The following is a 14,404-nucleotide window of genomic DNA, read 5'->3' as shown; positions in this document are numbered from 1 at the left end:
TATATATATATATCGCCTTCTAATGCTACTTCATACCAGTTGAACTTATAATGCTACGGAGGAGGCAAAAAAAAAAAAAAAAGGAAAAAAAGAAAAGCAAGGCTGAGAACAAGCGGATATTCATTCCATATTGACAACCAAAATCTGTCCCACTGCAACAATATAAAATATTTGTTATGAAAGCAAACACCAAGTAAATAATGCTGTATTTTCAAATGAAATTCAAAAGAAACTACATCTTGAAAATTACCCCACAAAAAATAGATGGCTTGATATGCGATATCAAAAGTGAAATGGTAAAACAGACAACTGAATCAGTAGTAATTTATAAGTGCCGAAGATTAGAGGTGTTACAAGAGAGTAAAAAGAAGGAGGGGAGATAAAGACGATAGATGTTTGGTAGGAAAGAAGAAGCAAATCACACCAGATCATCCACCAACCACCCACACTCTCACAATTAAGGCAAGACCATAATAATATTTTCAATATTGTAACAACAGGCAAGTTTGATGGAAAGAGAGGCAGAGGCAGACAGAGGGAAGAGATACTGGACAAGTTGACGATACACCAAAAACGACAGACACCATCGCTGCATGCAACGCAAGACAGAGCGAAGTGGAGGTCCATGATCGCCCACGCCAGTCAGCAAGGCACCGGATGAGGACCATAATACTTCCAACAGCATACTCATTTACAAGGAAAACATTAGCAACACAGACAGTGCCGGGGAAAAAAGCCAGTACTGCCATAAGCTAACAAAACGCCTTTTTTTTCCTTCACAGCAGTTTCAAGAAATGCAGGAGTTTTTTGGGTCAGCGTAACCATTTAAAAATAGAGTGATTCCAAAATTTCAATTTGAATTTATTAAAAAATTAGTCACAATTCCACTTTGATTATTTCAAACAAGTAAGGTTACTGATCAGACTTTTGATTTAGCAAATAAAAAATGTCGGCGCCAAAATTAGAAAAAAAGGTTTTTTGTCAGCTTATGGCAGAGTAGTAAACCAGTGCCTTATTAAAGTGCTGCAAAATAAAGAAATAGAAATCAGAAAAAAACGACTCTTGAGGTACCAAACCTTTCGACAATCTAAGGTTCGATTCTCCAGAGTTCCTGCTTAAATTTTCTTTTTCAAACACCACTTTCAAGACACACAGAGTAATATCATTCTTCCAAACAGAGAGCTTGATTAATTTTTTTTACATTTTTTTTTTCACTCTGCATTTGGTTGTCAACACGAGCATACAATCCTCAGGCCATTTGATTATTTCAACAAACATTAAACAAAATATTCTATTACAAGCTGGGTATCCGTTAGACCAACGGATTCAAAAGAATCGATCGCCAAGTCATCGTGGGAGCAGTGCACACACTCTTTAAGAACCGAAGCCTCACAAGTTTACAATGGCGTCTTAGAAGACGAACTTTCCCAAGATTAGATCTAAACGAAACTAGTGAAAAACTGAAATTTAACTACAGTGACTTTAGACTTCATAATATTATAACTTTGCACCCTCTCAATAATTCTGAACCACAGTTAATTTTTTTCAAATTCGAAAGTTAAAGGCGACCAAAGTGACAAAATTTCACAAAAATATAATATACAATCGATTTTTAAATAACATGTGAATGTTGTTAGGAAAAAAGTTTGATTCAATAGCTGGCCCTCCAAGATCTGCTTTGTCACAGGAATTTCTATCAAAAGCATACACTACAGAGGAACAAATACATTTTTAAAATAATAATTATGGCAACTATCAGTATTTAAAAGTTATGTATGAACATATATATATAACTATATTTTGACTCAGAAACTTACAATCAGGTCAGCACATTTTTGAAAAAGAACTTTTGTACAGTGAAGCATTTTCCAAAGGTACTCTCATCTGTACTTTAAAAGCACCCTGACCCAAAGTTTTATACCACCGGTGACCTCAGTTTATAAGTTACAACCAGTTCAAGCAGAAGTGTATGCATTAAGCATACCGCAAAAGCTAAACTGTTTTGATTAGACAATCAAGTTTTATGGCAACTAGTGATTGAAAACTCTTACAAATGTAAAGGGTACAGATTGTCACCTTCATCTTATGGCATACCTATTATATATATATATATAGCAACACAGAATGACATATCGGTATTACATTTTGGCAGAGCTTTCCACAAAACAGTATGGCTTGACAGGACATAGGACGAGCAGCACTCACACAAAAAAAGAAACCATCTACCTCTGCACAATATGACACGTAGGCTGGTGACCATAACAAGTTTTTGACAGGATACAAGGCAAAACAAAAAATGCACGAAGGAAGAATATTGTTTGAAACACATTTCTATCCTATAAAATGGGGGAAACTCTGACATACAGTCAGAAAGGGACATAAGCAGCACTAGCAATGCTAAATAGACACATTGGCAAATCACAATATGGAAAGAGACAAAAGGGCTTAAAGTCACCTAGGACTAAGAGCCATGTATTGCTTTTGATAAAGTCATTGCAACATTGCTTTCTGCACTTGGGTGGGTGGGGAGGAGGGCGGGGGGGGGGGGGGGTAGATACATAGGCTTATACATCGGTAAGTAGCAACACTGAACATACAGTCACAACAAGGTGGTCCGACTTTTTAACAACAACTTTACAGGGAAGGCGTATTAGCAGGTATAATATAACGGTTATCAAAAAATACCTCAGTCATCTAAAGAAAAAAAATCGCAAAAGTCGAAATAAAAGACGGGAGTGCATGCAAATTACTTCGCACAACACAGATGGGGGAACGCAAGAGAAGGAGCTCGTCAGAATGGGTACAGAGAAGGATGTGGGGGCAATATATATATATATATAATTATATACTGGCGATCGAAATAAAGGTACCACATCAGATTTTCAGTTGACGTTGAATTCCTTGGCAACAGCAGAAATGCGCAGAGCATGCCGATTGCTCGATTGCTCTACTGTTAACTTAAACATACCATCTTTCTTGGGTGACAATGATCAAATGTTATCGCAATTTTTGATAGAAGACACAGACTTATACTTTTTTTTTTTTTTTTAACCCTACATGGGAAAGAAAAAAATTAAAACCCATAGAAAAAAAAATGTAAACTGCAAGGCACAGACCAGAAACCAATCACTAAAAACAATGTGATGATAATTATTATAGTATGTGAGGCAACTTGATGAAATCAGACGCTCGTCAAAATAATCAAAGTGAAAAAAAAGGGCATTTTTTTCCACAGGTTTAGACATTTGTATCGAATTTTTTCATTTTTGGCCCATCACAATTCGTGCCCATTAAAGTACACATTTCTGTGTGGATTTTACGAAAAACGCTGAGTAAAGGATAAGAATTGTACATTTTTTAAAGTTTCCACAGACTTTCAAGCTAAGGAAATAACTTAGCTTCGGCAGTCATTTTGTCGTGAATTTTACCTCTAAAACCCGGCGACCCCACCTCATTCAATCGCCAATACCTCGACTCGTATCCAAGATAAATGGATATTTATTTTCATTGAAAGCAAGGCAAATGGACAGGATTTAAGGTGATACCAATAACTTCATATATATGCCCAAAAAAATGACGAGCGCCAGATTCCACCACGTCGTGGCACACATAATATATATAACACATGAGGGGTTTCATAACCAGCAATACTGCGCAGGAATTCACGCTCAAACTCCGTAGCTATAAAAGCCTCTGAGAGAATGTTGATCAAAAAAACAATTGTCATCATAACAGTAATAATATTAATAATAACAGTAATAATAATAATAATAATAATAATAATAATAACAACAGTAATGATAAAGATAACACAAACAGCACCAGCATTTTACCACACCCCAGGATCTTGTCATTAACTTTTTGATTTGGGATCACCACTTCGGTGGAGGGGTTTTTTTGGGGGGGGGGGTTTTGAGTCCCATTTTAATGGATTGCCACTTCAGTGACTTTCTGGGGGGTCCCTGATTTCATCAACAATAATAATAATAATAATAATAATAATAATTGTAACAGTTTATTTTAATATCTGACAATGACAAAAAGTATAGGAGAATATTTATTACCAAAATATTAAGAGGACTTTTACCTAGTTTCTGATATGACCAATGAGTTCTACTGTGACAGTGAATGTTACGCTCAAACCCAGAAATAACACTGCGGAGAAAAAAGTAACGAGAATAATATCAATAACACGTCACCATCGATACATATTTATACGACTTATACAACACGTGAAAGAGTATTTGATACATAACCACCGTTAAAAGAGAGTAGTTATTTTTACAGGTTGAAATGTTCATCAGCGCACACTGGCAAAAACAACACGCCTTGACCTCCCCCTCAGCCATCTTGCCCTCCAACCAACCAACCTACACACGCCAGTGACAACACAAAAATTAAAGATCAATCTTTGTCACTGCGGATTTCCACACAGCAGAGATTGAGAGATCAACCATGTCCATCCGACGAAAAAAGACAATATTACATCAGTCATTATTAAAATCAAGACAAAAATATCAGTTTTAGTAAGAGTTTTACACAGCACTTGCAACACAACAAGGTCGTCATGTATATAAGTGCCGCAGAATAGATGTGTTACAAGAGAGTAACATACACAAAAAAGAAAGCAGGAGAGATTTATAAGGACGATAGATGTTTGATAGGAAAGAAGGAACACAAACCACACCAGAGCACCCGCCAACCACCCACCAAAAATATCAATCACTGTCGGAGGACAAAAATAGATCAACATGTGAGCCGCAGACAGCTCAAGTCACAAGGGGCGCCTCGGCAGTAAACCACAACACTATATATATATATCATCATGTATTTGTTGTAAACAGAATATCAGTATATATATATATATAATTATAATAGACAGCTTGGTGTATACAAGGCAAAGAAAACAGACTGCATCATTACACTTGCAATAGAAGAACTTTCAGGTCGGTTAGAATATATATATCTTAAATTAAAATGATGTATGTATATGATAATATAGGACTCACAGTACAGTCACAGGGATTGTTTGATGTAGTGAGAAACCCAACAACGCCTGTGCTGCAAGCAACAACACAGTCACGATAGGTTTCTTACAAAAACATGGCCTATGATGAATTGGGTGGATGAAAGGGGGGGTTTGTCAGACATGTACTCAAAGAGTCATTGGAAATATATCACAAAACAAAACGGATTCAATTAAGTAAAACACAAGAGTCTGTGCTGCCATAAATCGTTTTTGATTCCGGGTTTAGAGATGGTAAAATGTGATAATAGAAAGCGTCTTGAAAAGACAATAAAGTAATCCCTTTATTCAGTGGATCAGGAGAGCTCAGGAATCTTCTCCAACCAGGGCCCACCGTACTTTTTTTTCTCCCAAAGTAGGTTCGGTAACTGAGAAAATACAGAGAGCAGGCCAGACAACTAGTTTGGTCCATACAATACACTGACGTGTTAAATGAAAGATTGGTCTCATTAAAAGCCGAGCAAAAGTGTGCGATACATTTGCTGGAAGTTACAATGTCTATAAAAGCATGTCTAAAACAATCTACGAAAGCATCGTGTTCAACGTTCACTGAAGAGTTCAATAAAGTGATGAAATTATTTTAGTGACCGTGTCTTTGGAATGCTACAGACAAATCCGAAAGAAAAAAAAACCCATAAATTTTCCCCGCATGGTGGCGTGTGGCAGGTGGGTCAGAGGAAGATAGATCTGCCCTAAGGCCATACTTTGGTGGCTCCGAGTCTACAAAATCATAAGGACTTGACAGCTAGGCACATGTCCATGAACAAACACTAGGAATGCCAAAAGTACAAATTTTCAATCCCAGCTCTCAATCAACTAAAAAAAGAAAAACAAATTTTCAGAAGAAAAAAAAATCTGTCATTTAAAAGTTGTTCAAGGAATTTTTGTTCTCACAAAAAGTGGAGATAAAAAGAAGTAGATATTGTGCCCCATTTGTTCGGGGAAAAAACAACAACCGTTGAGGTAATAATGAGATTCAATAGCTCTTTTGAAGTAGAAGCTCAACTGTACTCAACACACAACACAGTCAGTTCTTAATTTGAACAATGTAAATCACATATATATATATATATATATATATATATATATATATATATATATATATATATATATATATATATATATATATATATATATATATATATATATATATATATATATAAAGGTTTGTATTCAAATGACAAAACAAAATCATTTAAAAAAAAAATAATAATAAAAAAAGATTTCATCCTCCATTTGGCCCAGGCCCATTCTTCAAAGAAAGAGACTGTTTCCTCTCCCCTTTCCACAAAAGAAGGCAGAGGAAATGTTCGTACCCTGAAGGTTTTGTATCACATACTTCTAGGAAGGCTTTTGTTGTCAATAAAAAGAGTATATATAGTAGAGACGATTTCAATTTAATATCGATGCTGTTGCCAGCAAGTTGCACATCATGTCGGAAACAGGTTTGCCACGAGTTGTGAAAACTTCCAGAACTTTGTGACTATTTTGGGGGACAACAGTGGAAATCTACACCCAAATTTAAGGTCAACGAAGTCCGGTAAAGCATTTACAAAAAAAAAAAAAGGAAATCTTAACTACTCTTGAGTTTGTGCTTCAGCTGGAAAAGCTTAATGGTAAAGTAAGCAACAATAAACAAATTGATCCAAAACACCACCAGCACAAAGAGGATACTATTCTTCGCCAGCTCAAACTGCCAGTGTTTCTGCACAAACTCTCGCCGCTCCTCGAAATCGGCCAGAACTGCCTGAAGCTGATCCCAGACGGCCATGATGGACGCCACGTGGAACAGCTGATGGGAGTGACCGACGATGTCAAAGATTCCCGGCACGAGCCTCTCCGGGAGGTGGGAGGCGTACAGGAAGGCCGCGAGAAACGACAGAAAGAACTGCCTGGTGAAGAAGTAGTGCGCCGTCAACGATGATGAGTCCTCGGGGGTGCTGTGAAGGAGTCGGTACACGATCGGCACGCTGTCATATAGATACGGGAATGCGAAAGAGCCCAGACGCATCGCCTTCCGGAACGGGCTGGGCTTCATGAAGCGTGTCTGGCAGGAACAAAAGGTGCAGAGCATAGCGTTGAAAGCAGCCACGAAGACATAGTTATCCCTGTACCAAGCGAACGGCGAGCCCTCGCGCAGCAGGCCCGCTGGGAAGCAGTAGGCGCGGTACGTGACGGCCACGCCAAAGCTGAACAAAGCCAGGGCGGAGTAGTCGAGGAAGAAGCAGACGTGACGAGCGCGGTCCGAGAGAACGTTGAACAGGTGCGCGACAGCGCTGGCGAGAGGGAAGGCACAACACACGAGCAGGTAGCAGAACAGCGGCCAGGTGTACTGGTCGTTGAGGAAGTCGGTGGAGCCACTCAGGTAGTACAGGACCCACACAAAATACCTGCGGGAAAAAAACAGAACTCTTTTAAACAAATTTTTTTTAAATCCCTTGCCCATTTATATGAGATTAACGCCATCTGATCAGTAGAAAAAAGTGCATATGATGATAGTGTCCAAAAGTGTATTACGTGTATACTTAGTATGGCAAGTAACTGATACAGATAGAGATTAAAGGAATACAGGTGTAAGTCATTGATCTGAGAGTGGTGATGATCTTTGAAAAAATGGTGGTGATGAGTGGTGATGTGGGGTTGTGTTTAAGTAAAGTCAGCGTTAGTCCTAACTTCCTCTGCTCCAATGAGTCACGAGGGACGGGAAAACAGAACTCAATTATGTATTGGAAGAATTTTTTTTTCCAGGGACAAACGTATTATAATTCAACAGCCAATTCATGTATTGGAAGATTTTTTTTTAAGAACAGAAATATAATTCAACAGCCAATTTATGTTTAGGAAGAATTTTTTTTCCAGGACAGAAGTATATGTATAGGAAGAATTTTTTTTTCCAAAACAGAAGTATAATTCAACAGCTAATTTATGTATAGGAAGAATTGTTTTTTCCAAGGACAGAAGTGTATAATTCAACAGCCAATTTATGTACTACCACTGAGCATCTGATCCGGACATTGAGGATTGCCTTGTTAGGGAGACAACTTCCTAAGCCTTCGGCATAGTGTGGTAGGGTGGCCAGTTCCTTTCTACGTCCCCTTTACTTCCCCAACTCGAAGTCAGGTACCCATTACTGCTGGGTGGGCAGGAGGAGTCCAAAAAAAATCAGTGTCCGAACCGAAACTCGAACCCGGACTTTCCGCTTCGGAGACGAGCGCACTAACCGCTCTGTCACAGCACAATCGGAAAACACTTACACAACATAAAATAAACAAAATTTGAAGAAAAAAAAGAAAACGAAAAAAGAAAATAAAACCTTAGCACATCTTACCATGCCGGAAGAAAGTGTGTCCACACATTGAGGGTTTCATTGGTGGGATCAAACACGCTCAGCAAGCACTGGGTCACCGAGCTTTTGGGATGTCGGTAGCCCCGCAGGATAAAGTGTTCCTGGAAATGTTCCGGCACCTGGGGGGGTGGGGGTTGTTATAGTAAGAGTTTCACAGCACTAGCAACACAAAAAGGTTTATATAAAAGTGCCGAAGATAAGAGGAGTTACAAGAGAGTAACAAACACAAAAAAGAAGGAGGAGAGATCAGGACAATAGATGTTTGATAGGAAAGAAGGAGCAGACCACACCAGAGCACCCACCAACCACCCACACCTGGGGGGTGGGGACAAAACATATTTCACATACATCCTTATCTAATTGCACAGTCATTTGGTTTTAGTGTTTTACGGCACTTGCAAAACAATAAGGCCATAAGTGCCTAATCCACAGCCATCCATGACGTATCGTCAATATAGATTGCTGCAACAGTGCCAATTCCTGGTGTATCATTATGATCAGCACGCTATTTGTTTCGTGTCTCACTCGGGCAGTGCACTTTTTAAACTTTGATATTCAGTCACAATTTATTTCAGTTTTATTCACTTCTTCTCAATCCCTATTCTATTTCTTTCAATTCGGTATATAATTCGACCAAACACGTCAAAATTTAAGTAAAATAATAGTCCTAAAATTGAACACCCCAGTAGGTATGTGGTCAGACAAATAATTTGTCCGTCATAAGAATGAAACTGACCCTTGCAGCGAATAAGTTAAACCAACTAAATGCCTGACACTTGTGATTTCTCAAAATCTCTCTACAAAATTACAGGAATCCAAAGGCAATGGGCGAAAAATTAATTCTATCTCAAAATGATTCATCCTCATTTCAAACAATATTATTTCCCATTCCTACGAGCATATATATATATATATATATATATATATATATATATATATATATATATATATAATAATATCATATAGAGATGTGCTTTGGGAGGTGGTAGGGGGGGGGGGGGGGTTACTTTACTTTGACTGAACATTTTTTCCCCAGTGTACGAATGACTGACAACTCTTACCTAGGCTGACAAAATGCTTTTTTTTTTCATTTTTGGCCCCAAATTTTGTTATTATATTAGATAAATCAAAGGCCTGATCAGTTACCCTAAAAAATCAAATTAAAACTGCTAGTAAGTTAGTTTTTCAATAAATTAGAATTCAGATTTTGGAAGAATGCTCAAATGATTACACTGACAAAAAGCCTATTAGATATATATTTATCTTGAAACTGCTGTGAAAGAAAAAGGTGAAGATGTCAGCTTACGCAGAACTATCGTACCTGTTCCACCCTGTAGATGGGCCCACTCAGTCCATGGCCCGTAGACACGGACATGCCCAGCATCGTGACAGAGAATCTGTCGCTGACCCGTCACCTGTGCTGTCAACCGAGGCGGAGGGGGGAGGGCGGAGGGAGGAGGGGGGGGCGGAAGGAGGGGGCTTTGTTCAAGGCACAGGCGGAGATCGGCGGCGCAAGAGGCTTGCAGCACTGAGGTAGACGCATGAGTGTCCCTGAGACTGTGGAAATTTTAGATTTAAATAGAGTTTTACGTCATTTGCACAACACAACAAGGTCATCACCAGAAGATTAGAGGTGTTACAAGAGAGTAACCAACACAAAAAAGGAGGGGAAATAAGAATGATAGATATATGTTTGATAGGAAAGAAGAAGCAAACAACACCAGAGCACCTGCCAACCACCAACACTGTGGAATTTTATGCACTCAGGCAGGTAAAACAAATACATGATGACATGATACTTCTTTGCAAGGTTTTTTTCAAAGGCCCATGGACAACAAATTGACAGAATTTGATCACATTTAATTTTAACATTACCTATGTTGGACAGTCTTTCGTCCTGTACAATTTCAACACACTGCTTAGCAGGAATTTGTTTATAGATGGCCCATAACAATACACAGACATTTAAATCTGACAATGTTAGATTTTATTATAATAATAGTTTTTTTGGTCTCTCCAGTAACATTTTAGGAGTTAAAACGAGGTTCCCACAGAACACCAACAATATGTGAGGCAGCGTGGTGACATCAGGCGCTCGTCAAAATTCCGAACTCGAAGAAACTGGCAGAAAAAAAATTATAATATAGATTTAGATCTAGAATCTAGATCTAGATCTAAATCAATTAGATGATCTTGTAGTTCCGTTCGTTACTTAGTCCACGATCCATTTGTTTACGTTGATCCAGAGAAGAAATCCGAAAGTCTTGATGACCAAATAGAAGGCAACACTACAAAACAGGGATGCAACCTCTGCAAAACATCAAATTATGGTAAAATTCAGGGGGGCATGCCCCCTGAATCCTCCCCCCCCCCCCCCCCCCCACCCACACCCTTCATATTTTTATGAGGTCAGAGGGGGCCCTGAAACCCAGACTCTTGGGGCCAAAACCAGCGAATAATAGATGTACTCTAATTGGGGGGGGGGGGGGGGACTGCCGAAAAAGTGCCATTCTTTGCTTGAATTTTGATTTTTTTTTAAATTTTCTGGCAATTCAGGGTGTCTGGTGTTCAGCTTTGGACTTAAAACAAACGAAACCTACATATCACCCTAAAACTAAAATTACTTCCTGCATTCCCCAGTCTAAAAGCATTCTTGTTTTATTTTTAACACCATAAAATAACAGACTGACCAAACTGGTGTAGACCAACTCTCTAGATCTACCTTTCTACTCTGAGGGCTGTATGTCCACTGTGTACTGTGTGAAACTGACGTAAAATTACCAAGTCAAACAGTAGTTAGTAGAGTCACATCCTGAACCACAAATCTGAACTCCTCAAGTCCCCTCACAGCCGCGTAACTCACTCGTCAACTCAGCACAATTCATCGGCGAACGGACTGCAACCTACTTTCTACTTCATCAACAAATGCTGTTGCATTTATATTCATGTCGACAACAACAAATATTTACTTCAAAAACGCTGCCAGTCAGTCGGTCCACTTACTTCTCACATTATCCTACGATCATAGAGCCCGACCCACGGTCTCCACGGACATCCCACCAGTGATTTGGATCGATTTTGTCGTTAGTCGCTATGATCAACATGTGAATCGAAATTCAGGTTTTCCGTAAAGTCGTAAAACCACAAGCTCTAAAACCCAACTTATTTACAGTACAGTCTAACAATAGCATTGCCAGGCCAACATCACTTGTTTATGTTAGACTATAGAATTACTGCTTAAAAATAAAATTGGCAAAACTCCAAACTGAAATGTGAGTATAGAATATGAGCCTATTGCGACATCAGACCAACGTTGCGTAGCGAAAACATCGCCCCGCCCCCGCCCCGCCCCGCCCCCACCCCGGAAACTGAGTTGCCTGTTCGCCGTTACAAGTGGCGGTCGCAGTTTTAGTTAAATAAAATAATAATATAGCGGCAAGGAATGCAAAATAATATATTGCCTGTTGTCTTTGGTTTTAAAATACGTAACATTTTCTTTTCTTCTTTATAATCAGTTACGCTTGCCAAAAAAGATGGTAGTTTCATTAAAGTGAGTACAATCCAGAGAAGAACGTCCAATCAACGTCCCAAGAAATAGGCCTAACAACTAAAAACAAAGCTTTTACTACCGTAACTTTAGTGGACAATATACTGTCAGTGCTGGGCTATTGAAACAGATCGGGAAAATATTCCAAAGGCTGCATCACACGAAATGCCTAATGCTTTCACTTTCTTTTTTTCTCCCCCCCCCCCCCCCCTCTCTCTCTCTCTCTCTCTCTCTCTCTCTCTCTCTCTCTCTCTCTCTCTCTCTCTCTCTCTCTCTCTCTCTCTCTCTCTCTCTCTCTCTCTCTCTCTCTCTCTCTCTCTCTCTCTCTCTCTCTCTCTCTCTCTCTCTCTCTCTCTCTTCTTATGTAAGAGACGATTATTAATTTATAATGGATTATCATTTTTCGAAACCTTTTGTCGGTAATTAGTAGGTCTCAGGAAGATATGATACGCCCATCCTTCTTTCTCCATTGACTTTTGGTATGCATAACCATAAAACTAATGTTTCATGCAATGTACGACATGTGTATTCCCATGATTTCTATCGAGCTTTTGTTCTAAATTTCCATAAAAAGAAAAAAGAAAACTAATTCTTCGATAATTTAAAATACCATATAATATTTTACGACTATACTGGGGGATACTACAATGCAACTACTATACCACCCTAGCCTGACAGGACTGCTAAAGGTGGTTTTTAGTAAGTTACAAAGTAGGCTATAGTTTTATTTAAGGATTTTATTTCCTTTCAGCGCCCAGATGTAACTTAGTGCAGTGTAATTTATACCAGAATTACTGACAGGGTCACTTTGACTCCACCCAGGACGAGGTAAGTGTACTTTGTAAAGACGACAAGCGCGCTTGTTTGTCTAAGTCTAAGGCGAGGTGAGCTGTACTGTACTGTACTCTGTACTTTTTATGTTACAATTTGTACTCCTGAGGACATAATTTTTAGACTTTAGACTTTAACCCTCTTACTCTTATTTGTCAAAGAAAAGAAAGACATATATAGGGGTCAAGGCATAAGAACTGGAATTAAATAGCCATACTTCATGTCCAGATTCTGCAGAGGAGGCTGCTGGGAACTGCTCTCTTCAATTGTGGCTGTGTGTGCCAGTGTTGTGTGATGTAATGTATGCCTGTTTAAAGTACTTTAAAGCAGCTCTAGGTAGGCCTATAACTTTTATGGTAGACCCTACCTACTTCTACTACAATCTCGAACGACAAATTTATAGAAATGTCCCCGGGGCAGGGGTCCTTCAAGCAAGGAACTAGAAATTGTTATAATCTATACTCGAAATACTTTACCTCTTGATAATGATGGAAGACATGGTGACAACTTCAGGTGAAGGAAGGGTAGCATTGGTTGGATACAGAGTATACCTAAATCTACAAATATATATGTGGCAAATCAAGGTCTCAAGTTACACTTTTCTAATAGTTTGTTTCTCGTTCATGGATTCATTTTATAATATATATCGTCGGCAGAGAATTCTAACAATCTAACCGTCTAACTCGAAATTTTCTCGAATTGCTTTTTTCCTTAAAATAGATCGACATAACGAATGGCTACGTCCTATTAAAATCTAGAACAATTTTGCCAAACAAAAGTCTTGCTTTAAAGAGAAATTCTAACCGTATATTCCGACTGACTTCCGTGACTGAAGAATTCTAACAAAAGTGCCATTCTTTGCTTGAATTTTGATTTTGTTTTAAATTTTCTGGCAATTCAGGGTGTCTGGTGTTCAGCTTTGGACTTAAAACAAACGAAACCTACATATCACCCTAAAACTAAAATTACTTCCTGCATTCCCCAGTCTAAAAGCATTCTTGTTTTATTTTTAACACCATAAAATAACAGACTGACCAAACTGGTGTAGACCAACTCTCTAGATCTACCTTTCTACTCTGAGGGCTGTATGTCCACTGTGTACTGTGTGAAACTGACGTAAAATTACCAAGTCAAACAGTAGTTAGTAGAGTCACATCCTGAACCACAAATCTGAACTCCTCAAGTCCCCTCACAGCCGCGTAACTCACTCGTCAACTCAGCACAATTCATCGGCGAACGGACTGCAACCTACTTTCTACTTCATCAACAAATGCTGTTGCATTTATATTCATGTCGACAACAACAAATATTTACTTCAAAAACGCTGCCAGTCAGTCGGTCCACTTACTTCTCACATTATCCTACGATCATAGAGCCCGACCCACGGTCTCCACGGACATCCCACCAGTGATTTGGATCGATTTTGTCGTTAGTCGCTATGATCAACATGTGAATCGAAATTCAGGTTTTCCGTAAAGTCGTAAAACCACAAGCTCTAAAACCCAACTTATTTACAGTACAGTCTAACAATAGCATTGCCAGGCCAACATCACTTGTTTATGTTAGACTATAGAATTACTGCTTAAAAATAAAATTGGCAAAACTCCAAACTGAAATGTGAGTATAGAATATGAGCCTATTGCGACATCAGACC

At 38.8% G+C, this 14,404-nt stretch overlaps 2 protein-coding genes across 2 annotated transcripts in view; one reads left to right on the top strand and one right to left on the bottom strand.

The window, feature by feature from the left end:
- Window positions 1-6,203: 6,203 nt before the first annotated feature.
- Window positions 6,204-9,823, bottom strand: LOC101862052 (membrane progestin receptor gamma). Its single transcript, XM_005103151.3, has 3 exons — window positions 9,694-9,823; window positions 8,355-8,491; window positions 6,204-7,416 (listed from the first exon to the last, which is right to left on the bottom strand). Exons 1-3 carry the CDS (start codon window positions 9,754-9,756, stop codon window positions 6,600-6,602), a joined length of 1,017 nt encoding a protein of 338 aa, XP_005103208.1. The 5' UTR covers window positions 9,757-9,823; the 3' UTR covers window positions 6,204-6,599.
- A 2,748-nt stretch (window positions 9,824-12,571) lies between these two features.
- LOC101861670 overlaps window positions 12,572-14,404 on the top strand; it is an 11,557-nt gene continuing 9,724 nt past the window's right edge. Inside the window, exon 1 of the mRNA XM_005103149.3 lies at window positions 12,572-12,747. The gene's annotated coding sequence lies outside the window, so the exon portion shown is untranslated. The remainder of the gene's footprint in view (window positions 12,748-14,404) is intronic.

The sequence above is a fragment of the Aplysia californica genome, unplaced genomic scaffold, assembly GCF_000002075.1.
Source record: "Aplysia californica isolate F4 #8 unplaced genomic scaffold, AplCal3.0 scaffold00360, whole genome shotgun sequence".
Lineage (NCBI taxonomy): Eukaryota > Metazoa > Mollusca > Gastropoda > Aplysiida > Aplysiidae > Aplysia > Aplysia californica.
The sequence above is the reverse complement of the archived record's forward strand: the minus strand, read 5'-3'. Positions and strand labels throughout refer to the sequence as shown.

Bases quoted from the DNA above. Each gene is read 5' to 3' on its own strand.
- LOC101862052 (XM_005103151.3), bottom strand. From the start codon at position 9,756: ATGCTGGGCATGTCCGTGTCTACGGGCCATGGACTGAGTGGGCCCATC. The intron at 8,492-9,693 runs GTACGATAGTTC...CCACCCCCCCAG, and splicing joins CCATCTACAGGGTGGAACAG to GTGCCGGAACATTTCCAGGA. The intron at 7,417-8,354 runs GTAAGATGTGCT...TTTTTCCCGCAG, and splicing joins ACACACTTTCTTCCGGCATG to GTATTTTGTGTGGGTCCTGT.